Source organism: Geotrypetes seraphini, chromosome 16, assembly GCF_902459505.1.
Source record: "Geotrypetes seraphini chromosome 16, aGeoSer1.1, whole genome shotgun sequence".
NCBI classification, from domain to species: domain Eukaryota; kingdom Metazoa; phylum Chordata; class Amphibia; order Gymnophiona; family Dermophiidae; genus Geotrypetes; species Geotrypetes seraphini.
This window is the reverse complement of record NC_047099.1, coordinates 10,888,707-10,903,625: the sequence shown is the minus strand read 5'-3', so window position 1 is coordinate 10,903,625 and position 14,919 is coordinate 10,888,707. Positions and strand designations below refer to the sequence as shown.

Genomic DNA, 14,919 nt, shown 5'->3' with positions numbered 1-14,919 from the left:
GCAAACAATTCAAATTGCTTTTCTTCTCTAAATGCAATGCGTTCTGTTCTCTTCAGAGGCTCTTGGGTTCTTTGTGAAGGACAACCCTGTGTTTGTACGGTATCTGGATGATCACAGGGCTACGTTTAAGACATTTGAGAGCAATCTTCAGAGGCACCATTGTCGGCTTAGGATCTGCCAGCAGCAGAGAATCCTCCAGTTTATTCCAGTAAATTCTCATTTTCCAAATAGGAGACTTCTTTTCAGCTGGTGGTCATCATGTGAGGCAACATTTCAAGCCATGAGATGTGACTACTCCATCCACTATGAGAAAGACGCTGAGTTACTAAGTGTGCTCCATGAGCACCCCTCTGTACTAAACCAATTCCCATCCCTCAGGCGATATGAGGATATATGTTTAGTGGGCCTACAAGATGAGGTCAGGAGGACACAGAAGATCCTCAATTATATGGTTTTCCAGAAGAAACAAATAACCAGCCAACTTCTAGTCCCACACATGCTGAGATGCATTATTGCGAAGGATGTGATAGAAAATGAGCTGGAAATTTCATGTCCCAAAATGACCATTGATCTGAATGAAGACCTTAGGATCATCACATTTGAAGGTCTCTGTTGGCAGGTAGCACTGCTGGAGAGAAGGTTTCAAGAGCTACTGAATGCCTTTCACTCAATCCCACTTTCCATTTCAAGCTACCAGTCTTCTTTCATTCAAGCCTTTGGACTGAAAAATTTCTCAAGAAGATTTTTTATGGACAGAGACATACCAACTTTTCTTGAGTTGCTTCCCAGAAGTGGTGACATGTCGGGTCTTGGGATATTTGGACTGAACAGTGAGACATTGAGAGCAGCAGAAAAGAGGGTCCAGAGCTTGATATTTCAGACCAACGTTGAAATATCAGAGGCTGCGGTGTGTTGGGTGGCTGATGTGCAGTGGCAAACATTGATGCAATCCTTAGAAGAGGAAGGGAAAATAGCTGTCCACCCTGCGGGGTCAGCGAATGGTGCTTTGAAAGAGGTAGTTCTAGTGGGCTTTGAACCCTATGTCAGCAAGAAGGAAGCCATACTCAAAGAGTTCTTACAGGACTTTTCTCCTGTTGAGGAAAGGATGGAACTGACGAGACAGGAACTGGTGGATGCAGGCAAAGACCTGTTGAGGATCACGAACTGGAGAAATCTGAATGTGATTACTGAAGTGGTTGCCCATCATGGAACCGCATCTCTGGTGGTGCGTGGCCTCCGGAAGCATGTCTGCGCAGCCAGGGCGATCATCAGAGCAGACCTCCATGCCATCACACTCGACACTGTGCCTATCACAAGCATTCTGTGGCAGTATTTTGAGAAGAGTGGAGCTGAGATTCTTCAGAAGTTGAGTCAGGAGCTGCAGTGCATCATACAATCAAGAGAAGGACCCCCAGGTGGCGCCATGCCATCATTGAAAGAACAGAAAATGGTAATTAGCTCCCCCTTAAGGAGCAGTATTGCCTATACATCTAAACATATCAGTCTGCTTTTTTCTGCCTCAGGCATTTTCTCTTTTGGGTTTATTCCTGGGTCTCTTTTCTCTCATGAACTTAATTTGTTATTTAAGTATATTTTGGAACAGGGACTAAGTATCTTTTAATATATACTGCCTGCAAACCATCAGACTGTATACATTGGATTTCTCTGTCCTTGCAGGGCTTACAAAGAGTTTATTTTTGAGGCATTGGAGGGTTAAGTGACTCACACTTATTCACAAGAAGCTGCAGTGGGATTTGAACTCTGGCTCCCCTGGTTCTCAATCCTACCACTCTAAGCATTAGACTATTCCTCCACATTTCCCTCTTTCTGTAAAAAACAAACAAACCCGCCCCTTCATTCCTTCCGAGGGCCAACTCAGTGATTTAGTTGTATCACTCTATAGTACAGCCGCAACTCGAATACTGTGTGCAGTTCTGGTCACCATATCTCAAAAAAGATATAGCGGAATTAGAAAAGGTACAGAGAAGGGCGACAAAAATGATAAAATGGATGGGATGACTTTCCTATGAGGAGAGGCTAAAGAGCCTAGGACTCGACAGTTTGAAGATGAGATGGCTCAGGGGTGATATGATAGAGGTCTACAAAATACTGAGTGGAGTGGAAAGGGTAGATATACTAGGACTAGGGGACATGCGATGAAGCTACTAAGTAGCAGATTTAAAACAAAAAAACAGAGAAAATATTTCTTCACACAACGTGTAATTAAACTCTGGATTTCGTTGTCACAGAATGTGGTGAAATCAGTTAGCTTAGCAGGGTTTTAAAAAGGTTTGGGTAATTTCCTAAAAGAGAAGTCCATAGGCCATTATTGAGATGGACTTGGGGAATTCCACTGCTTATTTTCTAGGATAAGCAGCATAAAATCTGTTTTACTACTTGGGATCTAGCTAGGTACTTGGGACCTGAGTTGGCCTCTGTTGGAAACAGGATACTGGGCTTGATGGACCTTCGGTCTCTCCCAGTATGACAATTCTTATGTTCTTATATTCTCAGTGACTTGCCATGTAGGAGACTCCAGTTCCATTCCTAGAACCAGGTTCCTGCAGGAGTAAGGAGCACTGCACCCACGGTGCAACTGGGAAGAAAGGAGTTCCAGTCACAGCACAAGAGTGATTCCTGCTGATTAAATTCAGAACCCTGGGTTGCGAAGGACTTCTTGCCAGTGGTCCTTGACCAAATAGCTTTTACTGTATCGGAAGGACTAAGGGAGGAGATGGTAAAAAGCAGAGAAAACCACAAGATATAACAACTTTAAAATCTGCTGTCCAGTCTTCAACTATCTGCACTGCATTCATGCTTGACATTTGCATGGCGGAGAGGGCTGTGATGATAAACAGTACAGCAGCACCCCTTATTCACTTCAAATGGAAAAGACAAGACCAACTAGGCCACATGAGATTTCAATAACTTTATAGAGTTTTGAGAAATAGCAATAGTATGAGGAAAACAGTGACTGAGTTCAAAGAAGCGTGGGGTGAACACAGAGGATCTAGAATCAGAAAATAAAATTAAATACCCAGTATTGGGCAGACTTGCACGGTCTGTGTCTGTATATGGCCATTTGGGGGAGGATGGGCTGGGGAGGACTTCAATGGCTGGGAGGGTGTAGATGGGCTGGAGTAGGTTTTGATGGAGATTTCGGCAGTTGGAACCCAAGCACAGTACCAGGTAGAGCTTTGCATTCTTGCCCAGAAATAGCTAAGAAGAAAAAAATAAAAAAAAATTTAAATTGAATCAGGTTGGGCAGACTAATTAGATGGACCATTCGGGTCTTTATCTGCTGTCATCTACTATGTTACTATATATTAAATGCACACCATTTTCTCTTTTCATTCTTGCTTTATTAATTGTTTACATTCTAATATTGTTGTTTGCTTTTATCTTTTCTTCAGCTCGTTGCCTTTTTCACCCTCCAAACGTCTTTGCTTGGAATTGACTGTACTTTGTCACCGTGAAATCTGTTCCATTTGGAAAGTCTGCCCTCTTGTGCCCTCTTGTTGTAATCATGGGCTTCCTATGGATGTTTTATTTATAGATTTTTTTAAAAAAAATTATTTATAGATTTAAACAATTTCTATCCGGCCTCCCCCAAGAAACCTTCCAACTGGGGTAGCAATAACATAAATCCTATAGTACACCAACCAAAACTATACATATAAAAACCACAACATAAAAATAAATAAAAAAATCCTGTAGGGCAGCTTTGCGAATGGACTGATAACCCTCTGGTAGCTTTGATCTCAGGTGCTGATTTCATTTTGTGACCTGATTCAGATCTCTCTTTGCAGGTACCACAGGAGGGGTGTCAAAGCTTGATGAACAGGTGGACAGAGGAACCCAATGATGCTGGTACATTCCCAGATATAATCTTCCATTGAATTCGCAATGCTTCTCCCTTCTAACACTAATAACCCAGTGGCCTTCCTATAGCGCTCCCTATGGGAGAGCGATTACCGCAGCTGGCTGGCTAATTTGTAGCATCCAAAGATACGGGGACCTGCTATTTTTGCGGGTCAATCTGGTCGCTCAACTTAGCCAGTCAGCCAAAAAGTATTGGCACTAAGGCCCAGATTCTCAAACCGGCACCAAAATTGGTGACTACCTTAAAAGTGGCCACCAATCACGTGTCAATCTTGCATCGGCACCGGTTTCGGAATTGCGCCGATGCAATAGATAGGTACTGGAAATGTAGGCCAGAGTTTTCCAGGCCTTCATTTCCAGCACCTATCTTCAAGTGAATTGCACCTACATAGGAGCTGTAGGCCGCCTAAAACCACTTCTGACATTGGACATGCCTACTTTGATGTCCGGCAACCTATAGCACCTATGTAGGTACAATTCCAGCACTGATTTTACGAGGCTACCTGGACAGAACTTATGCGTTGTGACTTAGGCGTTGTTTGTGGGAAGCCGACCGTTTCTTCCCTGCAGGCGAAGCCTGGCGATGAGTGCAGTAGGTGATATGATAGAAATTCTTACCAATTCTAAGGTCATTAGAAGAGGGTTACCCTATGGCTCCAGAAAAAGGAGTGGATTCTGTTGTACGGAAGGGGGTTCAACACATTGTGGAAACTGCGTACTTTGAGGGCATTTTTTGATCTTCCAGCATTTAAAATGTTAGTTCAATCTTTGGTCCTAAGTCTGCTGGATTACTGCAACGTAGGCCCTCTTTTACAAAGGTGCGTTAAGCGGTGTAGCGTGGGTTTAGCATGCGCTAAATCAGTGCGTGTGCTAACCGCTAACGCGTCCATAGGATAACAAGCACGCGTTAGCATTTAGCGTGCGCTAAAAAGCTTAGTTCACCTTTGTAAAAGAGGGGGATAGTTCACCTTGCAGGTATTTAAAAAAAAAAAAAAAAAAAAAATCTTTCCAGACTAAGAATTATCCAAAATGCTGACCTACAGAAATTTGGCCATATTATTACTCCTTTCTACCGGAATTTGCACTGGTTGCCAGTAGAGGCACGTATGATCTTTAAATTGGGCTGTATTTATTATAGAGATCCAGACGAAAGTGCACTTACATGTCCATGTACAGAATAGCAGCTACGTGTTCCTGTGTGGATAAGCATAAGGGGCGTAGCCATGGGAAGGGGCGGGTCAGAGGCATGTACGGAGTTAGAGGATAGTGTGGATCTGTGCCCAGCTTGCAAGCTGGCGTTAACACCTAGTTTCAGCTAGTAGAACTCCAAAGGTGGGCACGGATCCCGGCGCCATGCGCTTTTCTCTGAAGTGCGCCAATCCCAGATTGCCCTTTGTAGCATATTGTTCAGTATTGACTAATTTTGAGTGCCATTTAGTAAATTCAGCCCAAAGTGTGGCCAGTCTATATGAATAATTGCAAGGAGGATACGGACACAGGCAGGTTAGGTACGAGCGCAGCACTTTTGCACTTGGAGCAGAAATGGCTCAGGGGTGATATGATAGAAGTCTATAAAATAATGAGTGGAGTGGAAAGGGTAGATGTGAATCGCTTGCTCACTCTTTCCAAAAATGCTAGGACTAGGGGCTCCTTTAATCAAGGCGCGCTACTGGGGTTAGCGCGTCGGACATTTCATCACGCGCTAAGCCCCGCGGCACACCAAAAAACTAACGCCTCGTCAATGGAGGCATTAGCGACTAGTGCGGCAGGCGGTTTAACGTGCGGTATTCCGCACATTAACCGCCTACCGCAGCTTGATAAAAGGAGCCCAAGGGGACCTGTGATGAAGTTACTAAGTAGTAGATTTAAAACAAACTGGAGAAAAATACTTCTTCACACAACGTGTACTTAAACTCTAGAATTCGTTGCCAGAGAATGTGGTGAAATCAGTTAGCTAGGCGGGGTTTAAAAAAGGTTTGGATAATTTCCTAACAGAGAAGTGTTGAGATGGCTTGGGGAAATCCACTGCTTATTCCTGTTTTACTACTTGGGAGCTAGCTAGGTACTTGGGATCTGGGTTTGCCACTGTTGGAAACAGGATACTGGACTTGATGGGCCTTCAGTCTGTCCCAGTATGGCAATTCTTATGTTCTTATTCTAGAGCAGTGATTCTCAACTCAGTCCTGGAGTACCCCCCTGCCAGTCAGGTTTTCAGGATATCCACAATGAATATGCATAAACTTGTTTTGCATACATCACCTCCAATAAATGCAAATCTCATTCATGCATATTCATTGTGGATATTCTGAAAACCTGACTGGCGAGGGGGTACTCCAGGACTGAGTTGAGAATCACTATTTAGCAGTGAACTTTTACACCGGCCATTGGCATGGTGTAAACAGCCATACCTAAATGTTGGCACAGAAATATCATCTAGCAGTTTCCACGTTTATTAATGTTTGATATACCATTCACCGCAGTACTTCTAAGCGGTTTACATGTCTTAAAAAATAAAAAGAGTAGTAGCTGAGATAGAGCATTAGCGGGGATGAAATGGGGAAAAAAAAGATGGTGGAAGGGGGAACTATGGGATGGAGAAGAGAGTAAAATGGGAAAGCTATCTCACTGCTCCTGTAGGCCACACATTGGGTATCTCTAAGGAAGGAAAGCAAGAAGCCCAAGGGTGGATTAAGTAAAAAGAAAGGTTTTTAGCTAGGCCTTAAATTTGCTAGTACAAGGGTGGTTTGATTAAAAAAAAACAAAAACCCCAAGTTAAACAAATATATATTTTTTTTAATTTGACAAGACCTATTTTTCCGACAGGATGGAAAAACTGGACACTCGCTGTGATGGAGACCATGTTGAGAAATATAACTGGTTTTTAAAAAAAATATTTGTTTAACTTATTTTTTACTGAACTTTTCAAACCACGCTCATATTTCTTAACAAAACATAAGAACATAAGCAATGCCTCCACTGGGTCAGACCTGAGGTCCATCGTGCCCAGCAGTCCACTCACACGGCGGCCCAACAGGTCCAGGACCTGTGCAGTAATCCTCTATCTATACCCCTCTATCCCCTTTTCCAACAGGAAATTGTCCAATCCTTTCTTGAACCCCAGTACCGTACTCTGCCCTATTACGCCCTCTGGAAGCGCATTCCAGGTGTCCACCACACGTTGGGTAAAGAAAAACTTCCTAGCATTCATTTTGAATCTGTCCCCTTTCAACTTTTCTGAATGCCCTCTTGTTCTTTTATTTTTTTGAAAGTTTGAAGAATCTGTCCCTCTCTACGCCCTTCATGATCTTGTAAGTCTCTATCATATCCCCTCTAACTGGGTCTTCTCCAGGGAAAAGAGACCCAGTTTCTCCAATCTCTCAGCGTATGATAGGTTTTCCATACCCTTTATCAGACATGTCGCTCTCCTCTAAATTACTGGAGTGGCGGCTAACACTGGGTGGATTGTTTGAAAAAGCAGGAAGTTGACGGACAATTAACTCTCTTTTTTTTTTTTTTATTGCTCCTGGTTCCAGGTTACCATGCCAGAGCAGCTACGGTTTGTATCATCGGAAGGTCCAATGAGGTGGCAAAAGCCAAGGAGGCAATCCACATTTTCTCGGAGCGCTATTGGGAAGAAACCATTACCAGCCCCTTCGTTCCTGCCATCCAAGAGGACAAGTGGAACTGCATCATGGAGATGCCGTCCAAGTTTCCTCTAAAATGGCTGCTCTGTGGCAACAGTATCACTATACAAGGTGCTTTCCAGGATGTGATAAAGGCCTTGAAAGTTATCCAGAAGCATCTTCATAAGAAAGAGCTAAGAGTGGCTGTGACAGAAGAGCTCTCAAAATCTGTTCAATGGTATTATGAAAACAATCCTCGCTATCTTCCCTTTGACCCTGAAGCAAATTATCAGCTGGAAACACGGTACAGGAAGCAGAAGAAAGAAGTAGAGGTGTTCTTGGGAGCAGAGAGAGCTCTTATTGACCTGGAGCGGCGAAAAGCGTCCTTACTGAATACTGCTTTGAAAATTGAAAGAAGAGTCCATGGTTCAGGTAAGATAAAGCTATACACTTCTCCCTCGTTATTCGCGGGGGATACGGGCAGAGCTGGACCAAGAATGAAACCGCGAATATCCAGCTCTGACCCGCCCCCACCTCCCTGCCGCCTTCCCGGCCTTACCTGGTGGTCTAGAGAGCGCTCGGGGCAAGAGCTCCTGCCCCGTGCAGATCGCCATTAGGAAATGGCTGTGGGAGTTCCCGTCGTAGTCTCGAGAGACTACGGGAAGTCACGGCAGCCATTTCCTCATGGCGATCTGCATGGGGCAGGAGCGTAGGAAGATCGCTCCTGCCCCGAAAGCCCTCTAGACCACCAGGTAAGACCGGGAAGGCGGCAGGGAGGTCAAAAATATGTTTTTTTAAAAATTTTCCCCCTTCCCAGAAAAAAATCGCGATTATATGAAACTGCGAGTGCAGAAACCGCGAATGGGGAGGGGGAAGTGTAAATGTTCCATCTGCGCCTGAGGTTTTCCAAGTATATTACATATTTGATATATACAATCTATCAAAGGTTACTTAGACGGTTTACAAGTCTAAACTTTAAAAAGAAAAGAGAGGCATTTGTAATAAAAATATCAGGGACTGATCAGACAAAGACATATGGTAACAAAGGGGCCCATGGGTAAGGATAGGTAAAGTGCATCGAGATAAATTAAAAGGGAGGTAAAAAGGGGTGGAGATAACAGTAGGGAGGCGATAGCGCTTCTTAAAAGTGGTTCATGGCTATTACTCTGTACAAATACAGCACTATATATTTCTCAATGGATCAACCACTATAAAACTATAAAGTATTTTCCATTGAATCCTAATAATATTAACTAACCCACCTAAAAGTTACCTATTTGTCTAGGTGGAAAATTGCCTCAGACTTAGAGCGTCTATAACAATAGATGTTTCATGCGCTCTGAATATCGATCACTGGCTTTTTTTCCTCCATCCATCCGTATTAAAATGATAATATTTTATTGTTTTATCCAAATTCTTTTAAAAAAAAAAAAATAATTTAATTCATAATTTCTTTTATCACCTTTCAAATGTTTTTATCATACTCTTTATCTTCTTCATTCATACATGGGTTTTATAGCCCTGCAATTCATTTTCTCATATTTTTTTCTTCGTAGTAATATATCATTATATATAGCACTTTTGTCAGAAATATTTCAAATGTCCATATTTCTATGTAGCTGTGTCTTATTTTCACTTCTTTTTCCTTAATTCACATACCAGTGTAATTTCTTCAAAATGGGTGTCATATGTATCATCCTACCTACACCCAAAATTAACCTGGCAGCAGCATTTTGAATCAATTGTAACACTCTTCCTCTTGTCTTGGAAATCCCAAGATAGAGTGTGTCGCAATAGTCCAACCTCAACAAAACCATCCCTTGTACAACAGTTCTGAAATCATAGATTGAGATCCATGATTTAAGGCCATGAAGCATATGAAGTTGACCAACACATGTCTTTCCAGTCTTAACAAGCTGTAATTTCATGGTTAAAACCTGGGTCCAAAACAACCCCTAAAACTATCTTCTCCACTACAGCCCCTGCTTTCTGGAACGCTATACCATCAGACATCCACCTTAAAGAATCCCTCGACAAATTTAAAAACCTTCTTATTTCAGGACGCATATCAAAGCACAAGATAAGATCCCTTTCCCGCTAACAATGAATGAGAACCGCTTTTAAGAAGCAATTTCCCCTCCCTTACTTTCATCGCCTTTCCTTTCCTACCTTCCTTTTAGATTTTATTTCAACTTCAATGTAATTTTATCTTTTACCCGTTTCCCAGTCCCTCTCATATCAAATTTGTCTGTCTCGTCTAATTCCTATGTTATTTATATATAGCCCCCTTTTGTTGTTATTTTTATCCTAATTTAAGCATTGTAAACCAACCAGATACTAGTCGATGGTTAGTATATCAAACAGTGAAGAAATTTGGAAAACTGTCATTTCCTTCTTAACAGGTAATGTCATGTTTCTATGTAATGTCACCCCAAACACACATAAGGATTCAGGCCTCAATTAGTAACTGAGTTCTAGCCTGGATTTCAGTTAGTTTGAGGGATTCTTCAAAAATGTAATATCACCATCCCTTACCGAGAAAATGTTAAGACCTTTAAAGTCATTGTTTTGAAATTCTTTTAGTTGTTCTCCCCGGGAGCAACCATGCTTGACAGAAAATTCAGTGAATTCACACGCTGCTCCTAATTGGCCAACACAAGCTATAACATCATAGGAACACATCTCACCAGCACCGGTGATATCATGTGAACCAATCACATGCCAGAGTGTGTGATGCCACTTGTAACATTTGCTGCTCCTGAACATTATTCCACCAAGGACAGAATTTGTGTTTCATCAGAAGAGTTTTCCACTCAGTGGGGCTGCATTTCTCTTCCTTGGCATCCCTTGAAACTGACTAATGTCCACCGCTAAGGTAGATGCATGTACTGTGCTCTAACTTGTCTGATTTCTTGATACAGAGCCTGACATCCCCAGACACTGGGAGCTGATGCAGGACTGTCTAAGTAAGAGGGTGGAGCTCCAGGTGACCTCCGAAGAGTACAAGAATGTGGCAAACAGATTTCACCAAACAGCTGAGAATCACGTCATCATCAAGGTAGAGTAAGAAAGTAGCCTTGATAACAGCCTGATGAGAGCAAGAAGGGAAAGAGAATGGAGAGAGGCAAAGAAAGAAGAAGGGGAGGCAATGAAATAGAGACCACACACAGTAAGTCCCTGATTAGTAAGCAGGCACCAAGGGAAGAGGGAAAAGAAAGGCCCTCATGATGGCTCCCTGATGAGAGCTAGATTAGAAAAAGTAAGAAGAGAGGCTTTGCATGATGGTATCACGATCAGACCTTGGAAGGAGAGGCTACATATGGTGATTGCCTGATGAGATGTGAGTGTGGTAGCCTCCAAATTTGAGAATAATCTTTGTGTATTATCATGGTGCCCCCAGATTGAGCGGATCCAGAACACCTACCTCTGGCACTCTTTCCGTTGTAAGAGGTCCTGGCTGGAAAGGAAGAACCCTCCAGGATTACAGAATGAACGGCTTCTGTTTCACGGAACACGTGCAAGCACCTGTAACTCCATCCAGGAGATTGGCTTCAACAGCAGGTTCAACCAGGGTCAGTAGCATTTTATCATCAAGGAATGAGCGTGCCCAAGTGGTAGATGGGCTAACTTGTAGGATTACAGAGTGCCTTATGCACCACTAGCAGTCCCTTTAAATATCAACATGGCAGACTCAGCTGCAGATGGACTCTGGGATGTTCTGGCTTCCCTTCTTCTAAGCTTCAAGATGTGACTCCTTCTACAATGATAATCCTAGAAGAATTTTCTTTCTCTCGACGCTTGAACCTAATTGACTAACCAAAACACAAACTCTTTTCCCTAACCCTTAATCTACCACAATCCTAAACCTTAATGCTAATGCTAAACTTTCTAAAGGCAATGGTATAAGCTCCCACCTAACTTTAGGGGCCAACTGCATGCCAAGTTTATAGACTAGCCACTCTAACATAGCATTTGTGCCATTAATTGGTAGTTATGCAATGTAAAGACCAGGCATTGTTCTATAACTTGGCACACAGCTTGCTTAGCATATAACAGCACTTGGGCCATAACTGTGGACAGAGCATGTAATCCTAAACTCTGGTACTAAATCAAACCCAAATTCTAACTCTAGCTTCTTGCTTTAACCTAATGCTAACCCTCATTCATGTCATTTTTCCAGTGTCTTACCTATACTTTGGCTAAAGTCTAACTAATTCTAAACTTTATCCTAACCCATCTCAAAGTGACGTCCATATGCTAACATCTTGCCCTAACCCTCAACAGGACCGTTACCACTAATTCCTGAATAATGTCTTTACCGCAAGGGAAGGAAGCCATCTTGAGTGCTCTTAGGGTCCAAAGTTTATGACAAAGAAATACAAAATCTGTAAAATAGAAGAGTGGAATATTCTGCCTCCAGTAGGAGATTTCTTATGCCATTTGTGTTGTAGAATAGAATCATGTAGACTGGAAGAGGATCGATCAGCATAAGACAGCAAAATACTCCAGTCTATAGGAAAATGTTTCTCATGTGTTTGATTCTTCTGTTCTTCCAGAGCACTTGTTCGGAAAGGGTGTATATTTTGCCAAAGATGCCTCTGTCTCCATCTCATATTCTTCCTCGTATAATGGAACAAGGACCATGTTTCTAGCCCGAGTTCTCACTGGCAGGTACACCAAGGGGGAACACTTCATGATGCTTCCTCCAGCTGACCAAGATGGGAGCTTCTATGACAGCGTGGTGAACTGTCCCAACAACCCGACCATCTTTGTAAGCTTCTTTGATGACTTCTCTTACCCCGAACATCTCATCACATTTCAATAAATGAAGGAAACCAAGAACCAAACAAAGATCTGGAGAACTTTGGACTGCAAAGAAAAATGAAGTCCGGGTTAGCAGCCTTCTTTCAAACTGCTGAACCAGATGACATGATGTCAGGGTAGAATCTGGAAAAAGAGGTGACTGACAGTACTAGAACACCGATGTGAAATAGAGAAAATAATCCAGAGAGCTCACAGTGGCTTCTTTCACACTAAACCAGCATGACCAGCAGACTAAACCAGTCGGGAAAAGGCATGGAGAGTTTTATCAGCTTTCAGGTGAGCCAGAATTTGGAATGACAAAATCTCTTTGTGTTCTTTAGCAGGTCTCTTAACCTCCCTGTGTTTAAACCTAGATTGTAAGCTCTCTTTAGGGCCAGGGCTTTGTGATGATGATGATAATTGTCTTGTAAAGCACCAGGCAAAGTTAAGGTGCTTTAGAAACAGTATTCATTTCTCAATATGGACTTAGAAAGGGCCAAGGAGTAGAAACTCTTGCTGTCTACTTTGGATGTGCTTAGGACGGGGGATTGATATGGGGAATACCTTTTCTTTGGTGTCTTTGGATCTACAAACTTCCTTTGATACAATAGACCCATTCTTGCTGTTGAAAAAACTGCGGTTGGGTGGAGTAGGTGGTACAGTATCAAAATTGTTTCAGTCATTCTTATTGGAGCGTAAATTTGTGGTAAAATGTGGTTCTGATGTTTCTGACATGATGAGAATGAAAAAGGGAGTCCCTCAAGGATCACCTCTATCCACCCTAATGTTCAATATTTATTTTGCATCAATAGGGAAGGTACTTCAGGGGCTTGGAGTATATTATCACTTTTATGTGGATGATATTCATTTCTTTTTCCCTGTAATGGAAGGCATAGAGTATGTAAAAAGGAAATTAGCTGAGTGCTTGGAAAAGATAACTTCTTGGATGCTTGAGAATAAATTAGTTTTGAATCTAAAGAAGACAGAAGTGATTTTTGTGGGAAATGATGAACCTCTGCTGAAGTTGGGGGAGTTGAAAGTCTCTCCTGCTGCTAAGTGAGCCCCCCCCAGCAGCGGGAGAGATGCCCATTCTCTCCAGCTAACACACAACTCCATCCCCTACCTCTGACCCCTCTCCCCCATACCTTGAATTAGATGCCTACTCCCTCCGGCCAGCTGGCCCATCCACCTGCTGGGATGCACCGGGGAGGGGCCTGAAGCTTTGATTGGCCCATGTTGCTTAAGGCCCCTCCCATAGGCCGGCCCACCTCTGACAAAAGCAAAAGTTGTATCATCAAAGGCAGGCCTGCATCCGGGCATCCAGGCCAATCAGAGCCTTAAGCCCCTTCCCTATGCATCTGATTGGCCTTAAACAACCTGGGCCAATCAGAGCCTCAGGCCCCTCCCTGGTGTATCCCAGCATGCACCAGGGAGGGAAAGGCCCATTTTGAAGAGGCAGGCCAGCTGGCCAGAAGGAGTAGGCATCCCTCCAGTCAGCCATCTAATTCAAGGTACGAGGGAGAGGAGTCAGAGGCAGGGGGGGGGGGTGTTACGTGGCACTGGGGGAGATGGGGGTTCGCTTGGCAGTGAGAGAGATTGGGCACCCCTGGACCAGTCACTGATTTTTGTCACCAAAAGCTGATGCCGTTCTTAGAAAATGGCTCGGCGATTTTAAAGAATCCACCGGAGTGCTCGTTTTAATGTTGACCAACCCATTTACATGACAGTGTTGGAGACTGCTAGAAAGCTCGCTAAAGACACAGAGAAGCCATTTTGATCATCTGCCACTAAAATGCATGCAGGCTAAACCGTCAGAAACCAGTTTAGCAAGCGCGTTAAAGTTTGGAGAATCTGGGCCTTAGATTGTTACGATCAGAGTCTGCCATGAGGTTATCAACCCCCTCCCCCCCCCCCCAAACAACAGCCATTTCTGTGGCAGGTCCTCGAAGTGGAATACATTACCGGGATATTTGAGATGTCTTTTAGAAAGCAACTAAAAACTTATTTGTTTATGAAAGCTTTTTTACCAGCTATTGGTGTCTTATTTATTTTATAATCTGCTTTATCCAATTTTTTTAAGCTATGTGTATTTGTAGCAGAAGTGCTACGAGTTGAGGGGATTTGAATGGAAAATGTTGTTACTAGACTATGTCTGTGTATGCTCGACTGTGTCTGTTTACATTGTAATCCGCTTAGGCACTAAGCGGAGAAGACATTTTTAAAATAAATAATAAATAATAATAAAAAAGGCTGTGTGATATGCTTGAAGTCATTTCTTCTTTAAATGTACAGACACAGTGCTGCTATTATACACTGCAGGACAAACAAATGAAAGTCCAAGTAACACCCTCGGCAGTCCATGGTCATAGGCAAAATTTGCTTTCTCTTGCTCGTTCTGCTTTCCCTGGGGCTTTAGAGGTGCTAGGGTCAGAGGCAGATGATCCCTCGGTGCTCTGTCTGTTTCACAGAGAGGAGCTGTCTACATTTTTTAAGTCTGATCGGTCGTGTTACACCCTGAGGCAGCAGACTTGTGAAACGTTGGCCACCGTTGGTGTACCGATCAGCAGAAAATAAGTGGAAAAGTTTTTCTTCTCTCTTTTGTTTTTGCTAG

The 14,919-nt window shown here is 42.9% G+C and overlaps 1 protein-coding gene across 1 annotated transcript in view; it reads left to right on the top strand.

Annotated features, from left to right (window-relative positions):
* The window catches only part of LOC117349911, a 29,690-nt gene extending 15,152 nt beyond the window's left edge, over nt 1-14,538 (top strand). Inside the window, exons 6-11 of the mRNA XM_033923627.1 lie at nt 57-1,450; nt 3,810-3,870; nt 7,416-7,937; nt 10,427-10,563; nt 10,906-11,077; nt 12,062-14,538. Of these exons, the coding sequence (XP_033779518.1) occupies nt 57-1,450; nt 3,810-3,870; nt 7,416-7,937; nt 10,427-10,563; nt 10,906-11,077; nt 12,062-12,330 (2,555 nt within the window). The 3' untranslated portion in view covers nt 12,331-14,538. The remainder of the gene's footprint in view (nt 1-56; nt 1,451-3,809; nt 3,871-7,415; nt 7,938-10,426; nt 10,564-10,905; nt 11,078-12,061) is intronic.
* Nucleotides 14,539-14,919: the final 381 nt, after the last annotated feature.